Genomic DNA, 16,865 nt, shown 5'->3' with positions numbered 1-16,865 from the left:
CTCTATCCCCTTGTACAGAAGGGTCGGAGAGTCGCCAACACAGCCATAAATCATCCTTAGGAACCAGCCGGACTTGGCTTCTTGTAATCCTAACCCTTAAAAGACCATTTAATGAAATTCGGGTTGTGAAAGGCAGTCCAAATACCTCTTGCCTCCAGAAGAGGTAAAGGCTTAAAACTGTTCCCCAACACGCTATACACCTAGCTCTAGATTCCCAGATTTACTGCTTTCGGACTTTATTCATTACACACAATGTTTTTATTCCTGGGTAATAAAATAAGCTCTGCCCTCCTCATCGCCTCTCTCCCCCTACAAAGACTCTGTCCCCACCCCGGACTCCTGCCCCTGGAGCCAGCATTTCTGCTTCCGTCAGCAGGTTGTGATACATACATTTCACTGGGGGGGAAATGCCTTCAACGTGGATCCCTTTTTGCATGAGCAAGCCACAGATTGTGGGGGTGCTGGCAGGCTGCCAGGCACATACAGGAGAAAATCTCCCCTACCTGCTTTTTAAAACACTTGGCCCAGAATCTGGAAACTAATAAAGTGGAAAAGCATTGCAATTAAGCTGCGAAGGGACAGAAAAGAATTGGTCTTTGCCTGAGAACAGCTATGGGTTTGAGGCAATGTTGTCTCCAACTCTAAAACAGTTCTCTCTCCTGTCTTTACTGGTGAACAAACACACACAAATTAAAACAGCTGAACTGCCTTTATATTTACAAATATCAAACTGCTTCAGGGGAAAATAATTCAAGAAATATTAGAATGGACTTTTAGGAAAGGAAAGAGCAAAAGATGGAGAAAGAAGTACTGACTTCTAGTCAGCAAAATCTCTCTGAATGCCTTCTCTTACCTTTGGCCTGTGCTGTCAGCTCTGGGCTCTGGGCTCTTGGGTCCTGCTCTATAAAATAAGCTCAATAATATCTCCCTGCCAGGGATTCAATAAAGTGACATATCAAATACCTAGCACCTGGAATAAGAGCCCACCAAGGAATATGTTTACAGTTCTTCCATTGAGGAGAAACAAAAAAATTAGCACCTATAGAAATGTTTTTTTCAAGAAACTTCCAAGAATTCCTTACTAAAGTAATTTCCAAACTTAAGTATTCAAAGTACCATCCCCTCCAAAGTAGGACATACTGTGTGTGTGTGTGTGTGTGAGGGAGAGAGGGGGGGGGGTATGTTGGCTTTGATCACTGAATCCCAAATATCTTTTTTAAGAGAATTTCAAAGAGATCTAAATTCAAAACAGCACAGGCAACCTTTTGTATCATTTGTGTCATTTTATTTTTGTTCTATGACCAATTGCCTCAAAAAAAGTAAGAAAAATAATGGCACCCGGTACTCCAGCAACCCCTCTTTTAGGGATTGAGTTGAAAGGACAAGCCCACCTCTAGTCTTATCTGCTTTAATACTAATATTTGCACCACACTTCCCAGATTACAACAGACTTTATACGTATACCATGTGTATTTTCACATTAGTAGCAATAGTTTTTGAAGGTCAGAAGAGCCAGCAGAATGTTCTGGACAATGGGGAAGTTGCAAAGCAGGACCCCTTATTCTAACGCTTGTCATGACCTGCTTGTTTTGATGTTCATTTTCAGTCACGAGAGCATGAGATTTTTCTTTCTCATAAAAAAGTCTGAGCAGACAGCAAGGTCTGTTCTCCAGAAGGCATATTCACAGAGCAGTTGATTTGTAAAGGTAAGGTAGGTAATCTTACAAGGAACTTCCGTATCTGGGTCCTTGCCAGTCACAGAATATAAAGTCATTCTTTCTATTTCGATTATGAAGAGACTGACTCAGCATACTTTTGAGGAGTGAGAATAAATAAGGTGGACACATTTCTTTCATTGTCCCAAGGGAAAAAAAGGAAAGACATGCACCATTCCGGGATGGAAAGAATGAAGATCCAGGTTTATTTCACAACAAACCCCCCCCCCCAAGAAGAGTTCCAGAATTCTTTGTGCAATTTTCACCTTTAACCCCCTTGAAACATTAAGGGCACCCACAGGGAGTGACATGATTCTGCTTGACTAACATCCCCACCCCAATGTCTATTATGAGAAGTACCCAAGTGCAGGTCATTCGCTTTCCTCCAATCACTTCATCAAATATCCCATCACACACTGTGGGTCTAAGGTAGTTCATTCCCTGGTGGTCTGGACACTCGATCTCCTTCACACACTGAGTCCTCCAAGCCTCAAATTAAAAGCGTTTCTAACAAAACTCACTAAAAAAATACTCCAGATGGCACAGAGGGGGTCTTCAATAAATGTCAGCTCAAGTGCTTTGAAGTTAGACTGACCCTGGTTTTCATGCCTGCTCCCCTATTTCTCATTCACTAAGTAGAGTCAACACACACTAGTCCCCTCAGCCTTGCAATGGGGTGAATAATGCCTACTTCTTCCATTGTTGAAGGTGATGGAAGAAATGGCATATTGGGTTTCACCTCTAAGAGAGCTCAGGAATGTTACCCAGCTCCTAGAATGCTCCTAGAATGCTCACCCAGAAATGGGTTTCTCTTCCTTGGCACTGTCCCTACAATGGACACCATAGTCAGCTTCATTGGACATGCCCTTCTCAGGGTCCTGGACTTCTAAGAGATCAAAGATAGTAGGCAGTGGGAATTAGCTAAATCCTTCATTTGTAATGTGATTTCCATGCCTGGACTTGTGAAATCGCAAATAGGTGCCCCTCTGTTGTGTCCAGATCTCCCGGGAAAAGAGGTCTCAGAACTCTGTAGCCAGATGATCTGGAGACAGCACAGTTGAAGGGTAATGTGGCTGCTCTCTGTTGGTGGTCTTGGTAATTTCACAGATGTAGTTGATTGTAAACTGGGGTAGGGAGTTGGATTTCTCACTAAGACACCGTGTGGACAGCAGGACTTCACTTTCTTTTTATTTTTCAGAGCTGAAAACTCGACTAACTTTTAATGAAGAGGCAATCTGGGGGAACCTTGTTATTTTGGCAGTGCTCGTGCAGATAAAGGGAGGAGTAGGGGAGGGTGGGAAGAAATAATGAAGTCCAGATGTGGGCAGACCAGGGTCTAATCCTGAATAAACAAGTTTCGGAGGCATGAAGCTCTTCTTCTTGTCTCTTTGGCAAGAACTAGGACTGTGGTATAGGGCTGTGTATACACGTGTACCTCTTCACCATGGCATTAAGACTGCAGGGAAGCAAACATTCTATTTTTTTTTTTCCTTGCTCCTCTGATATCTTTTGGCTTGATGCTTCTGATTTTTCTGCTCCAAATGTATGGCCTTCCATTTCTTTTGTTACAAATTTTAAGCTTCCAAGTTAGTACCTTCTACCAGAAATAAACAATTACATTAGACAGGTCTGCTGCAGCTGACAGGGAAACTGGGAAATAAAGAAAGACAGAACAATACAGCAGTGATTGCAATGACAGAGGTGAGAGGTTCTCTGTAGCCTGGGGAAGCTTCTGGGAAACCACAGGAGAAGAGGACACATGGAAGAATGTGTTGTCCCAACCACGTGCAGAAGGCAGGCTTGGTTGGCCTCAACCTTCCTGGAACCTAGCCAAGGAAATGAGGCCTTCCCACAAAGTGTGTTACAAGACAACAGGGATTGAAGGTGCTGCTTCCACCTGGGGTGGGGCAGCTCTGACAGATACTATGCAGCTAAGCAGGAAAGGATGCACCATCAACTCACTGCAGAGTTAGGAAGGCATTGGGGTTACATCATTATTGTAGACTCGGAAGACTCTTGGTTCTGGGCTCGCCACTACAAGGCAATGAGAAGACCATTTGACATGTTGAGACCAGCACATACCACCATTGGTTCAAAGTAGTTTAATAGCAATGCTACTAGTGTTAAATGTGTTTATAGCCATGCATCTTACTGGCATGGCAGTAACCATTGACAAACTCAAACGCCAATAGCAAATGAGAAAGAGTGCATCAGAGAGCCGTTCTGCAGATGGTAGGGCCAAATGGAAATGCCTTTCCCTGATGATATACTGTGCTTCTTGGAACAAGAACACTGAACCAATTACCTGCTGGTATCCATATACAGACAAGTGTAGCTATTCTCTAAGGGAACAATAGCTGCTAGATGGACCAAATAGTAACTAAATACAGAAATCAAAATGTGTGGCCCTGTTCAATGATGACCAAGTCTAAATTTTGCTTCAGTTACAAATTTTATAATCAGAGAAATCTAAGATTCAAGGGCCAGAGAGACAGTACAATAAACAGGGCATTTGCTTTCGCATGATTGATCCAGATTTGATCCCCAGCATCTCATTAGCTCACCCAAGCCCACCAGAAGTGATTCCTAAGTGCAGAGCCAGGAATAACTCCTGAGCACTGTGAGGCATGCCCCTCCCCAAGTCAAATTTAGCAGGATCATTTCTGTGAAAAGTGATTCACTTATAACTCTCAGTGCAGCAAATTGCAGCTATTAAGCTCCTGTATTACATCCTTCCAGAGTCTTACCAATGTATGCACCGAATCCATGTTTATTTTAAATAAGAATACTGTTGTTATTTTTTCCATATTAAAAACTTTGCCCGCAATACTCTTCACAGCCCAGTACCAGCCAGCAGAGAAGAGGCTAGCTAGGAGATAATATTCTATTATTTGCTCTTAATCTCACTGCTGCTAGAGTCATTAAGGCTTTACAAGGCAGGGTTGAAACCATCACTGTGTGGATTTGGAAGGAATTCCTATTATGTTATAATTCCAGTACTTGAGATACATCTGAAAAAGAGGTCAAAGTGACTAGCTTTTTCCATATCTCTTGCCATAGAAAGGTGTCTGCTTTCTCTATCGCCTCTGAGGATGTGCGTTTCTGAACCCCAAGCTGAACCCCACCAGTATTCCGTTGCCTTGTTGTGGGGACAACGACAATTCAAACAGAAGGAGCATCCACATCTGGCAAGGCTTCCCTAGTTTTGGATGGCCCTGACATCCTAACACCCTGACATTCAAGCCTGACACTCACAGATGGCTGATTCAATTTCCAAATCCAATTGCCCTTCCTCCTGGCCTCCCGCCCTGATTGCCACTAGCGCCCAGTGATGAGAAGCAGATTCGGGAGGGAGCCAGCTGTAGCCAAATGATCAAAGGGAAAACGTGGTGCTAGTGGCAGTGATGTTCCACCAAAGCTGGACAGCTTCTCCCGAGCTGAATGTACCAAAGTGGAATATTTATTATCTCTTCAACATCAGGGGGCTTTGAGGTTCTACTTTTTCCATGAGTTCTTGGCAGTTTGTGGGAGGGAAGTGGCAAGCAGCTTCTGTATCACATGCATCCCTTCAGCTAAAACAGAAAAAAGAGCAGCTGGATTGGAAGGTAAAAGTCCTCAAAAAAAAATAAATAAATAAAAAAAGAGCACTGGAGGGAGAGAGTGCCTGAATTTTAAATAATTAGTGATGTGAAAGGAGCAGGACAGGGGAGAAGGTCAAAGGTTGGGGTTCCCTTCTGATTCTATTTTTACCAGATAAAAGGTCTTGGTTATTTGGGTTGGTAAAGAGAAAACTGGGGAAATTGTTGCTGAGAAATATACATCAGTGAAGGGGTGACAGTTGGAAAATTGTATAATTGACTAAAACAATTATGAACAAGTTTGCAATTGTATTTCATGGTGAATTCAATTAAAATTTTCCTAATTGCGGGGCCGGGCGGTGGCGCTAAAGGTAAGGTGCCTGCCTTGACTGCGCTAGCCTCGGATGGACCGCGGTTCGATCCCCCGGCATCCCATATGGTCCCCCAAGCCAGGAGCGACTTCTGAGCGCATAGCCAGGAGTAACCCCTGAGCGTCACCGGGTGTGGCCCAAAAACCAAAAAAAAAAAAAAAAAATTTTTCCTAATTGCTAAAAAGGTCTTTTTTTTTTTGTCCCCCATTCACAATACAGACCAGGCAAAGGGCCTGGTCTGAGGTGTATATAGGGAGCATTTACTGTACCTCCTCTTTCTATACAGTCGCTAAAAAGGTCTTGGTGAAGAAATTTCTCTTTTTTGACTCAGTTTAGTGACTTAAAAGAAACATCATTAACAGTTTTTAAGTGAACTGTATTATGTTAGATATAAAGTTACTTTAGTTCATTTGCTTCTGAAAACCTTCACAAGTAGGTGTTATATTCATTTTAAAATTGAGCATACAGAGGCTCCCTGAAGTTAATTAACTTGTTAGGCACTGGAAGCAAGGATCTTAGATAGAAAACAGAGCATGGTGCTGGAGCAACAGCACAATGGGTAGGACGTTTTCCTTGCACATGTTGGCTTGGGTACTATTCCCAGCATCCCATATGCCCCCACCCCCAAGCCTGCCAGGAGTGATTTCTGAGCACAGAACCATAATTAACCCCTGAGTGTCACTAGGGGTAGCCTAAAAACAAAATGAAAGAAAAAAAGAGAAAAAAGAAAAGAAAAGAAAAAATAAGCAGAGTATATGCTAAGCAGAACAGGAGAGGTTTGAGCTGTTAGGCTTATGCAAAGGTGAAATACTTGAATATGGTCCAGGTACTTCTGGGGCACACAGGAGCATGTGACCTTCACTGCTGTGATCCTGGCATTTGCACACCCAGTCCTTCTTGGAACTATAGGAAAGCAAGATCCAAACCTAACTTGCTGACATTGTATGGCATGGCTGATCCTTTAGCCAAGGTCATAGCATATGTTTGCTTCAAGAACACCTGGGAGATCAGGGAGCATTTTAATTAAACCATCAACATGGCATATGGCAGGAGACAAGTCACTATTGAGCTCTACCAGGCAGATTTTTCTGAACAATGCTAGCATCTCAAGAGGAAGCAAGGAAAGAGAGGCAGAATCCTTTAAGAAGCCACTGAGCACTTCGCTTTGCCTCTCTTGGGCACAAGGTGGAAAACCAGAACCAACTTAATCCTCCAAACTGTGAACCAAATGCCTTAACTTGAAAGACAATGTCTGATCCTTAAAAGCAACCCCTCACTCTAGGCAAACATCATTTTCATTTTATAAATGAGAAAGCAGATATTTGTCTAATCCACAGAGCCTGAACATGACATGGCCTCCCACAAAAGCCTTATCCTACTAAGCTGAATATGAGACCAGCTCACCAGGCAAGCTGAGAAAAAAAATTCATGGTGGTGAGAGCCAAGAGCACAGGACTGTCCCTGTGCCACCCTAATTTCGACACCCTAATCTCCAGAGCATGCGAAAAGCCAGTCCTCCAATCGTCAGAAAGCACCTGTCCAAATCTGACCACAAAATATTGCATAATCGTTTGCCTGGCCCCATAGGTTGCTACTGAAAGCCATTCTTCTGGCCCATTCCAAGCCACACTACTCATTTAGAGCAAAAAGCTCAAATCAAAATTTCTCTTTCTCAGTTTAGTCCACCTATAAGAGAAGACTACAGTTGCACAAAGCCCTTTAGTCCACTTTTAAGAAAGGACCACAGTTGCCAAACGAACTGTTTTTCTTTTAAAGCTTGGAAAGTATTCTACTAGCCTCTCTCCTCAGTTTGAAATTGTGGATTGTGTGCCTGGTTTACGATGTTATTAAAAAACAAGGAGGGGATCTCAAGTTTACAACCCACCCCCAGAGTGGGGAAGTCAAGAGAAAAACTTCATGAAATGTGGTTCCTGTCCTATACATCTCCTGCATGTGACACAGCCCAGACATGACTAGTTCACTGTCTATACCCCTGAGTTGTTTGTGAGGATGGGAGAGCCAACCTCAGCTATGAACTCAAGTCTGGGAGATAGTAGGTCAGCTCTGAAACCAAAGGTAGAGGCTTTGATTCTTTTATTTTACTCTTAACATTAAACATTGAACCTCACTAAGCTTCTGCTTTTTTGTATGTACAATAGGGCTAAGAGTCCTCATTCATTTCCCATGAATGGTTCTTTGGCAAATGCAAAGGCATCTCAAGGATCTGTGTGAAAGAATTGATGAGCTTGGTGGTGAAGCTGTCCATCACTTTCACCTATCTGGCTGGGCAAAAAACACAATGGACAGCTGTGAAAATGCACACATATATGAAGGATCACCTTCACATGTCTCCGTCCCTAGCCCTAGTAGACATATCAACATGCTGGCCAAGCTCCTCCCAAATACCAAAATTATTCTAGCCCGTGTCAAAGATCTGCAGCACACTTTGCATCCTAAGTGGAGCTCTGCCCCATAATGAAAGACAAGGCTATAAATCTAAATTTACACCTGCATGTAAGTAAGCTTCTTAGCAATTAGCAGTTTGTGAAGTGGTCCATAGAGAGTACAAGTGGCTGAAATGCTTGCTTGCTTGCCTGTATTCCAAACCTGTATTCCGCTGCAAACCTGCAAACCTGTATTCCACTGCCAGCACCACACATGAAACCCTGAGCAGATAGGTATAAGCCCTGCACATAGCCACATGTGGCCCCCAACTTCCCCCCAGATGAATAAAAAAAGTTCATGAAGTAATAAAAGTACATGATCAGTTTTCATGAACTCGTTTTCCTCCCTGCAGTTCTATAAAGCAAGATGATCACGTTCGGTTTCAAAGATGCCCAGCATGTCATTGGAAGGCCCAGTCTATGCCCTAGACCCCTCAGGTCTGAAGTACATGCTTTGTATGTATAACCCTGCGTTTAATTCTGGGACTGCATGATCCTATGTTTTTTCATCCAAAAACAAAAATCTAGATCTTTGTATTCGAGGTTTCATTTTATTTTCACACAGACACTACTCTACTGGAGATAAGAAGAGAACAATATGCTAGAGACCACCAGTAGAGTTATCACCATTACAGCATGGTACTAATTGCAGAGGTGATTCAGGAAGTAGCCACAATTTTGAACAAAGCATCCTCACAGGGGCCAAGATGTCTCAGATGCATTGGTGATATTAAGAAAGGACAGAATTGGGCCCGGAGAGATAGCACAGCGGTGTTTGCCTTGCAAGCAGCCGATCCAGGACCAAAGGTGGTTGGTTCAAATCCTGGTGTCCCATATGGTCCCCTGTGCCTGCCAGGAGCAATTTCTGAGCAGACAGCCAGGAGTAACCCCTGAGCATTGCCAGATGTGGCCCAAAATCCAAAAAAAAAAAAGAAAGGACAGAATTAAATCTCCAAGTCAGAGTCAACAACAATAAATCACTAGACTCAAACTTTAATGATCTAAACTTAAAATGGGCTTGTTATGCTGGCAGGTTGGGAGACAAGAATGGTGGCATGAGATACGTTCTGGGAATTTTGAGTGGGAGATCGACACTGGTGGTGAAACTGGCCCTGAAACACTGAATATTTGAAACCCAACTCTGAATACCTTTGTAAATCAAAATAGCTTCAATACATTTTTTTAAACTGGGGCTTTCCTTACTGGCACAATGGCTCATAATAGAGACTCTGCCTAAATGGGGCATGTAGGTTCAAATCCCACTTATTCGAAAATGGACCTAGAGCTAGCTAGCACATTTTATTTTGTGGCCCTGTTTATTTTCTAGAAAATAGGATAGTCCATAGATTTCATTTGATTACGATAAACAGAATGTTTTTGGATGGTACTAAGCATACTTGGCTAATACATAAAAAGTGAACATTCAGCTAATAATAGTTTTGACTTTCATAATAATAAATAACGATGATTATGAAAGGAAAAGGTGCTGGATTTCCAAGCTTGTGGGGGAGCAGATGATCTAGCACTTTTTCATTCTCCAGCAGAGTATGAGGAGGGAAGCCTGTGTGTCTGGTTCTTACCGCTAGGATGGCAATGACGATCCCCACTGCACAGAGCACTGCATCATTGATGGTCTCCCCAGTTTTCAGTGGATACTTGATGCTCTCATCGTTGCAATAGAAGCCTCGCTGGTAAGGCTTGATGGTGCTGGTTTCAATGATGATGAAGGGCAGGCCAGCTGGAGAAGATGGAACATAACAAAAGAGAGAAATGAGAGAAAGAAGACACATCAATATAAGAAGGAAAAAGAATGACCCATTGTCAGCAAAGTCTACCCCAAATCTCAACACTGATGGTGACACAGATTCCCTGCATTTGCAGCCATCGGCAGCCTACAGAGATTCCACAATTTGTGACTTCTTCCATCAATTATTAAAAGAGAATAGCATCAACTTCTTGTCTTGCCCAAGAGCACAGAAAAGGAGTAGAGAAGATCTGACCATGTTACCCAAGAATATAGGGATGGGGAAAGCCAATGGAAGAACCAACCATAATCCCAACACATGACTGAAAATTAAAGCTAAGAGGCCAAGCAGATTCTCAAAGGGCTAAAGCTGAGTCTTTGAGAGCTGAAGCCCTGGGTTCCACCCCTAGTACCTCAACTTTAAGCATTGCTGAGTGTGACAAAAATGAAAGCCTATTTTGTAATATTTTCTAACAGGTCCCCAAACTGATGGTCTCTGAGGGCATTTTTCTTGAAAGTTTAAACTTGGTTTCCTTTAAGTTCACCCAAGGCCATGCCACTATAAAGGTGGTGAGAGAACTGGAAAACCAATCCCAGAGCCACTAAATTCTAGCTGTGGGGCCATTAGTTCTCACTCTATCTTCTAGGACCTCAGTTTTCCCATGGCAAAATGGGTTTTGTGATGTCAAAGGAGAGCACAACTACCTCTGGTAGCACATAGAAGTTGGTTACTGAATGCAATTGTTGCCTTTGCTTTCACTGCTCAGAGTGATTAAGACTGAGCAGCCGATGACAGGGCCCCACTCCTAGAGACCTGGAGTCAAGCCCAAGGGCATCTGAGAGCACTGAGTGCAGCTGCTGGCTTATCAGAGGCCCACTCAGATGCCATTCCCTTAAAGGTCATGGCCAAGGGATTCCATCACCTGCTCAGAAAAGGGCCTTGTATCCCAGGAGCCTGGAGCAAAAAAGTAAAGGCTCACACTATCTCTTGCCTATAAACTCTACCATCAGTCTTTGTTTCTTCAGTGCCTCAGACCCACATGCCCACCCACTTACTTCCAAGCAAGGAACAAGTTCCCTTCCTTGCAAAAGCTCTGCCAAGTCTCCCAAGCTGACCGTGGGAGACCTCATCTCCTCTGAAAACTTATGGTCTGATGCTACCCTTACTTAACATCCTTATAAGAAAACAGGTCATTCTGACTGTCTTGGTTCAATTTCTTGTCTGCAAGAAGCCCTCTTCTTACCACCCAACTTCAATACAAGTTTGGATGTCATCTCACAAGAAAAAAGAGAACCACTGATCGACAGTACAGGGACATGCCCCTTTCTACGCCCCCCCCCCCCAAATATCTTATTCATGACATCAGCCCTCATTGAAGTACATCAACAATGTGTCAGGATTCTGATCACCAGTTTTGTCCCAAATATTCCAAGGACACTGAGAGGTCATTTTAAAGTATTGCTTAAACACTGCTCTTATTACTCTTCTTTTAGAAGGAAACACTCAGACTGTATAGCTCATTTGAAATCTCAAAGTACAGTACACCTTCCCAAATGTCTGCATCCCTCATTTAACTTTGCAAATTGGTTTCATCCAAAGATGAATTTCATTAGCTGGACAAAGCAAAAAATAATCCCAAGATCAGTGGTAATTGAAAAGATAAAATTCCACTTCTATGTTTTTCAAAAAGAATTAAATTCATGTCTTGTAGCTTAAATTCCCAGACCACCTCCTTAAAAAAAAAAAAGCACCAGGAACTCCAGAATTTTTCAATTACTTGGGTCCAGACCGGCAGTGATAAAAATGTTCACTTTCTAAAAAGTGTATTTATGTATCACTGTGCATATACACACATGGATTTATTTGGTTTTATTCTTGGGATTTATTTGAATTCTACGGCTATTTATTTTGTGACCCCTAACTGCTTCCTGCTAGAACAACAATTTACTTTATCAAATTCATACTGGTGCTTTGAAAAGAAAGAACAGCAACACATCACAGTATTGTACCCAACCTTCTCAAAGCAAACACAGAGGGGCCTTGGAAAGCAATAACCATGAGCTCTTGAAATTCTGTCTCTACTGGGGCATAAAGGGGGTACAAGGAGGTAGGGGGTACATTGGAAATGATGAGAACACTTAACTGATCTTCTTAGGTCAAGGGCTGGGAGAGAAAAACTATCATATGGCCTCGAACCATCTTCGTTGCACTGCCGCAACATTTTGAAATGCTGCCAAGTTGGCCATGAAAAGGCGCCAAGCAGCCAGCAGTCTGATATTAATAGTCCACTTTTAAAGTTCCACACATCTCTGTGATGAAAATGTTGAGTTTTGTGTCTGAGCACAGATGCAGCCTCTAAGGTGCCTGTGAGCCAAAGAATTGCTAATAAACTCCGGAAAGGAACAGACCTGAGTTCCTGATATTTGTGTTCCACTCGGAAGCCCCAGCTCTCCCTTTTAATAATGTTCACATGATCAGCCTATAAAACATATGTTTCCAAGGACAATAAAAACACATATAAAAAAGCCAGGGCGTTAGATGGAACTGGGTTAATGATCTCAACTCTGCTTCCTGCTACCTGAATGAGTGAGGTCACCTCTCCCAAATCCCCTTCTCATCTGCTCAAGAAGAGGAGAATCTAGCTTTAGGGATGGCTAGGATGTATATGTAGGACAAGGAAAACCAAGATGACACAGTACCAGATTAGCAGGGAGCTGGCAGTCTGGTCAGGAAGGGCACAAATAACTGAATAAAATGTGCAAAATGTTGCTTCCGTCCAAAGAAATCAGGCCACAGCATTGGATGACATCAGCACCAAGTTTAACTAGAGGTTCAATAAATGGAGTGTGTCCCACTGAGAAAGCAAGAAAAGAAATTTCTTTGCCTCCAAGTCAACCCCTTTGCCCTCTTCTAACCTGGTAGCAATCCAAAGGATTTTTCTTCCTTCCTCGCCTAAGGCTAAGGGAGTTTTCCGGTTTTGATTATGTGAATGATGACCACAAAGAGACCAGCAGTTGAATCTGAATATGTTCTGTTTATTTTCTTGAAAGGCATGGAGATAGCATTTAGAAAACCCAATGGTTTTTTTCTGTCTCCCCTACAAACTTGTGGTGTGATGCCAGTCAAAACTTGACTCTGCTCCAGGAAGAGAGGGTAGCCTCAGATTCCCTGCAGTTGATGGGAAAAACAGAAACATTTCTCCCAATGGGACAATGAGTCCTCAGAAGACCAAACAGCGGGCTTCACCTCTCCAGGACAGTGGAAAAAGGCTGCTCTTTACCAGAGCAGCAGTTCCTTCCCCAATTTTGGCATCATCTTTACTACTAACCACTCTAGTTCCTGGTCACTTCAAGAAAACCCCAGAACTCGCTACTTAAATTAGAGATGAAAACATCAGAGTACTAGCCTTCAAAAGTTGAAGAATTCACAAAAACAAGTGCACTCAAATATTCCTAGTATGATAACTGACCAGGTATTTAGCCTACAAGACCACAAAACACTATTCACAGGACACTTCTTAAGTCCCACAAAAAATGGGAAGCTTGGCCAATCTGGGTTCGATCCCCAGCATCTCATATAGTGTCCCAAGCCTACCAGGAGTAATTTCTGAGTGCAGAGTCATGAGTGATCCCTGAGCACTTCTGGGTGTGGTCCTAAAAACAAACAAAAAGGGAGGCTTAAACATGAGTTCATGAGTAGAGGTTTCTGGATAGAAAAGGCTATACACATTCAATATAATTTAGAGATTCCAGTAAGTAAGCTTTCTTTATGAAAACACATAAATACTGCTACAGAATTGGAAGAGAACTACTAGTAGACAATGAAGGGAAGAGAAAAAGCAGGATAGGGAATAACTGACATCACTAACTTTTACTAAACAACTAGTATGTGTCCAGACTGCTGAGGGCTGCCATATAAACCATGGTGTCTGGCAAACCTAGGATGTTCTGGTCACTGAGATGAAGGAAATTAAATCAAGGCAAATGGAAAAAACAGGCAAATGGAAGAAACTCACAGGTTATGTCACCTTGGGTGATCTTAATCCCTTGAGTTCAAAGGGATTAAAATGAATTGAACCAGGGTCATCTACATGTAAATAAATGAGTTAGAAAGGTTTAAACAACCTTTTTGTTTATTTATTTTAATTCAGAGCCACACCCAGCTGTGCTCAGTGCTTAATTCTGTAGTATTCAAGAAACCATAAAGTGTGCCTAGGCTCATACAAGAGCCAAGTGCAAGGCAAGCAACCTACCCACTGTATTTTCTCTCTGGCCTCTCAAATGATCTGACTCTGAAGCCAGATCTTGGAATTTATCTTTATCATTATGAGAGGTATATTACAAGTTATTTTTGCAAAGCAGAAACACACACACACACACACACACACACACACACACACACACACACACACACGGTGATTCTATCCAGACTCACGCATTTCTCCTTCTTTTAATCAAAGATCAATTAACTTTCTATACCTCCAGGGACCTCTTGAGATGTATAGGCTACAGAGGAGGCGAAATCCGAACTCACTGACAAACAACTTAATGGGCAGCAAAAATCAAAGCACGAAGAAAGGCCCCTCTGTTGGGTTCAGGCCTTTGAAACTCCTTGGATTTTGAAAAACTAACACTTGGGTAGGTTGGGCAGTTGGGGGGTGGGGTGTACAAAAACACAGGCTAAGTTTTCGCAGCCCACCCATTGATAAAGTCATGTGGGAAGTGTTATGGAATGACCCAGCCTTAGAGCCCTGCTCGTTCTAGCCACAATTTCACGTTTGCTCAAAATTAAACACAGCCTTCTGCTCTCAGACCACTTTTGAGAAACCCCTTGGTGCAGGGAGGGTCAGGATGCTAGTAGGAGACAAAATGAGAATAAGCAGTACATCAGGATGATGTACTTGACTGCTGGATATCAAGTCCCCCTACTACCTTGTCTAGACCTTTCCATTTCACATTTCACCTAGTCCACCTTTTCATTCCAGACAGTGCTGTTATTTTAAAATAAGTCAAGTCCAGGATCTCTGAGGATAACTAACAGTCAAACCAATATCTGCAGAAAGCTTTTATGCTGACCCACAAAACAATATTGCATGTAGAATCCATGTATCAAGTATCAAGCTCTGCACAGTTGCTGGTTTCAGGCAGCCATAGGACTCATAGAAACTTAGATACCTTCTGATAGTTTTAGTCACCTTGCACATGAAAACTCAGGGGCTCACTGAGGTTCCACAATTTATCTGAAGTGCAAAGCTACAAAGGCCATCGACTGAGAGCAGATGTGAGAAAAGCAAGGGAAAGATAGCAAGCTCCTGATCCAAAGAGTTTCCATTCGAAGTGAAAATTCACATCTTTAAACTCTACAATAGCTATAAAAATATGGTTTTTCTTTCCTTTGCGAGGCCATAGCAGATGGTGCTCAGGGGTTACTCCTGTTCTGCACTCAGAAAGTACTTCTGGTGAAGCACAGGTAGCCATAGGGGATGCCCAAGATAGAAACCAAGTCAGCTCTGTCCCCCCTGAGGATTATTTTATTTTCACTTGTGCCAAATAAAAATTGAGGCCAGAAGTGTTTCCGAGCAAGTAAATCGGTCACTGGGATTTGAACCCAGGTCTGTCCTTTGGGCTCATGTTTTCTTACTCTATGGCCTGACCTTTTATTTCTTTATAAATGCATTCGCTGTTAAAATAGGGCCAAGTGTTTTTTTTAATCACTTAAGGTCAGCTTGGTCAACCCAACTACTACTTAGAGGTTCCAACTACAAATATTTATGTTGCTTGTAAGTGACGGGGTTTCTATTTAAAGTAATTAATTGCTACTGGTCTTAGAAGTGTGCAAACTTTCCTGGGTTTATGATATTTGTCCAGATTTTGAGACTGGACACAATCCAGATGAGACAAAACTAAGTTTATTAGGAAGGCATTTCCCCACCTTTGAAAGAGACAGCCATAAAAAACACTTGCTATTGGCTGTTGTGAAGAGGCAGTATTCTGGGTCTAAAGGCTTGCGGACAAGTGCTTATTCTTCAGTCCTGTAAAGTTGAGGCCTGCACCCAAAGCAATTACATGGAAGAAATAAACTTATGGCAAATCTAGACCTGGTGGCGAGGTATCCTGACCCCAACTTCAGACCATTGATTTCATTCTGCAAACATGGATGACTAGTTTCTGAATACAGGGTGCTGTGTTAAGAGCTGATGACTGGGTACTATGCCCAGCACTCAAGATTCTGGGAACAAAAACTGGGTATCTTTCACACTGTCTTTGAGTTCTCCACCTTGAGAAAATCTGAGATTCCACAGCAAATAAATCTCTTTTGTCTTATTGTGGGGCTGTGAAAAACATGACTTTTTGCTAAAAGGGGAATATTTTATTTTTTAGAGTAATTCTATTTGATTGTGTGAAAAGCCCAACTCTATTTATTGGAGGCTTAACAGGTTGCTCAATTACCAAACTTAAAAAAACAGTCTAGGATCCACCTTGAGAGGTCTTCAGATTTCTTGAGTCATCATTGTGAATATTTCACAAGTAAGAGGTATTATTCTAGTAACACAAACTTGCCAGAGCCAATAGAAGTCACATCTGCTCCAGGTAAAACTTGGTCACTTCTAGGCCAGAGCAATAGTACAGCAGATAGGGTGCTTGACTTGCATGCACCCAACCTGGATTCAATCCCTGACATCCCATATGGTCTCTCAAAACCACTAGGAGTAATTTCTGAGTCAGGAGTAACCCCTGAGCATCATGGGCTGTGGCCCCCAAAATAAAAAATAAATAAAATATAAACTGGGTCACGTCCCCAGACCTCCCTCCTCTTGTTTGATCTCTTTTTGAAATAGGGTGAGAGCAAATTGTCATTCACTGGGCACCTATTATGTGTCTGGGGCTTTAGCTGCATCAACTGATTTAAGTCTCAAAACAATCCTCTACATTAATTATTAGTCTATAGTTAAAGAACCGGGGATCAAAGAGATTATAATTGGGCTGTGTCTACACTGCTGATAAGAGGCATA

General features: G+C 42.4%; 1 protein-coding gene and 1 pseudogene across 1 annotated transcript in view; both read right to left on the bottom strand.

Moving 5' to 3' along the window:
* PLPP3 (phospholipid phosphatase 3) overlaps nucleotides 1-16,865 on the bottom strand; it is an 85,136-nt gene that overhangs the window by 30,854 nt on the left and 37,417 nt on the right. The window contains exon 2 of the mRNA XM_049774601.1: nucleotides 9,689-9,846. Coding sequence (XP_049630558.1) covers nucleotides 9,689-9,846 — 158 coding nt within the window. The remainder of the gene's footprint in view (nucleotides 1-9,688; nucleotides 9,847-16,865) is intronic.
* Nucleotides 5,860-5,978, bottom strand: LOC126012646 (uncharacterized; annotated as a pseudogene).

The sequence above is a fragment of the Suncus etruscus genome, chromosome 6 (assembly GCF_024139225.1).
Source record: "Suncus etruscus isolate mSunEtr1 chromosome 6, mSunEtr1.pri.cur, whole genome shotgun sequence".
Classification (NCBI taxonomy): Eukaryota; Metazoa; Chordata; class Mammalia; order Eulipotyphla; family Soricidae; genus Suncus; species Suncus etruscus.
The sequence above is the reverse complement of the archived record's forward strand: the minus strand, read 5'-3'. Positions and strand labels throughout refer to the sequence as shown.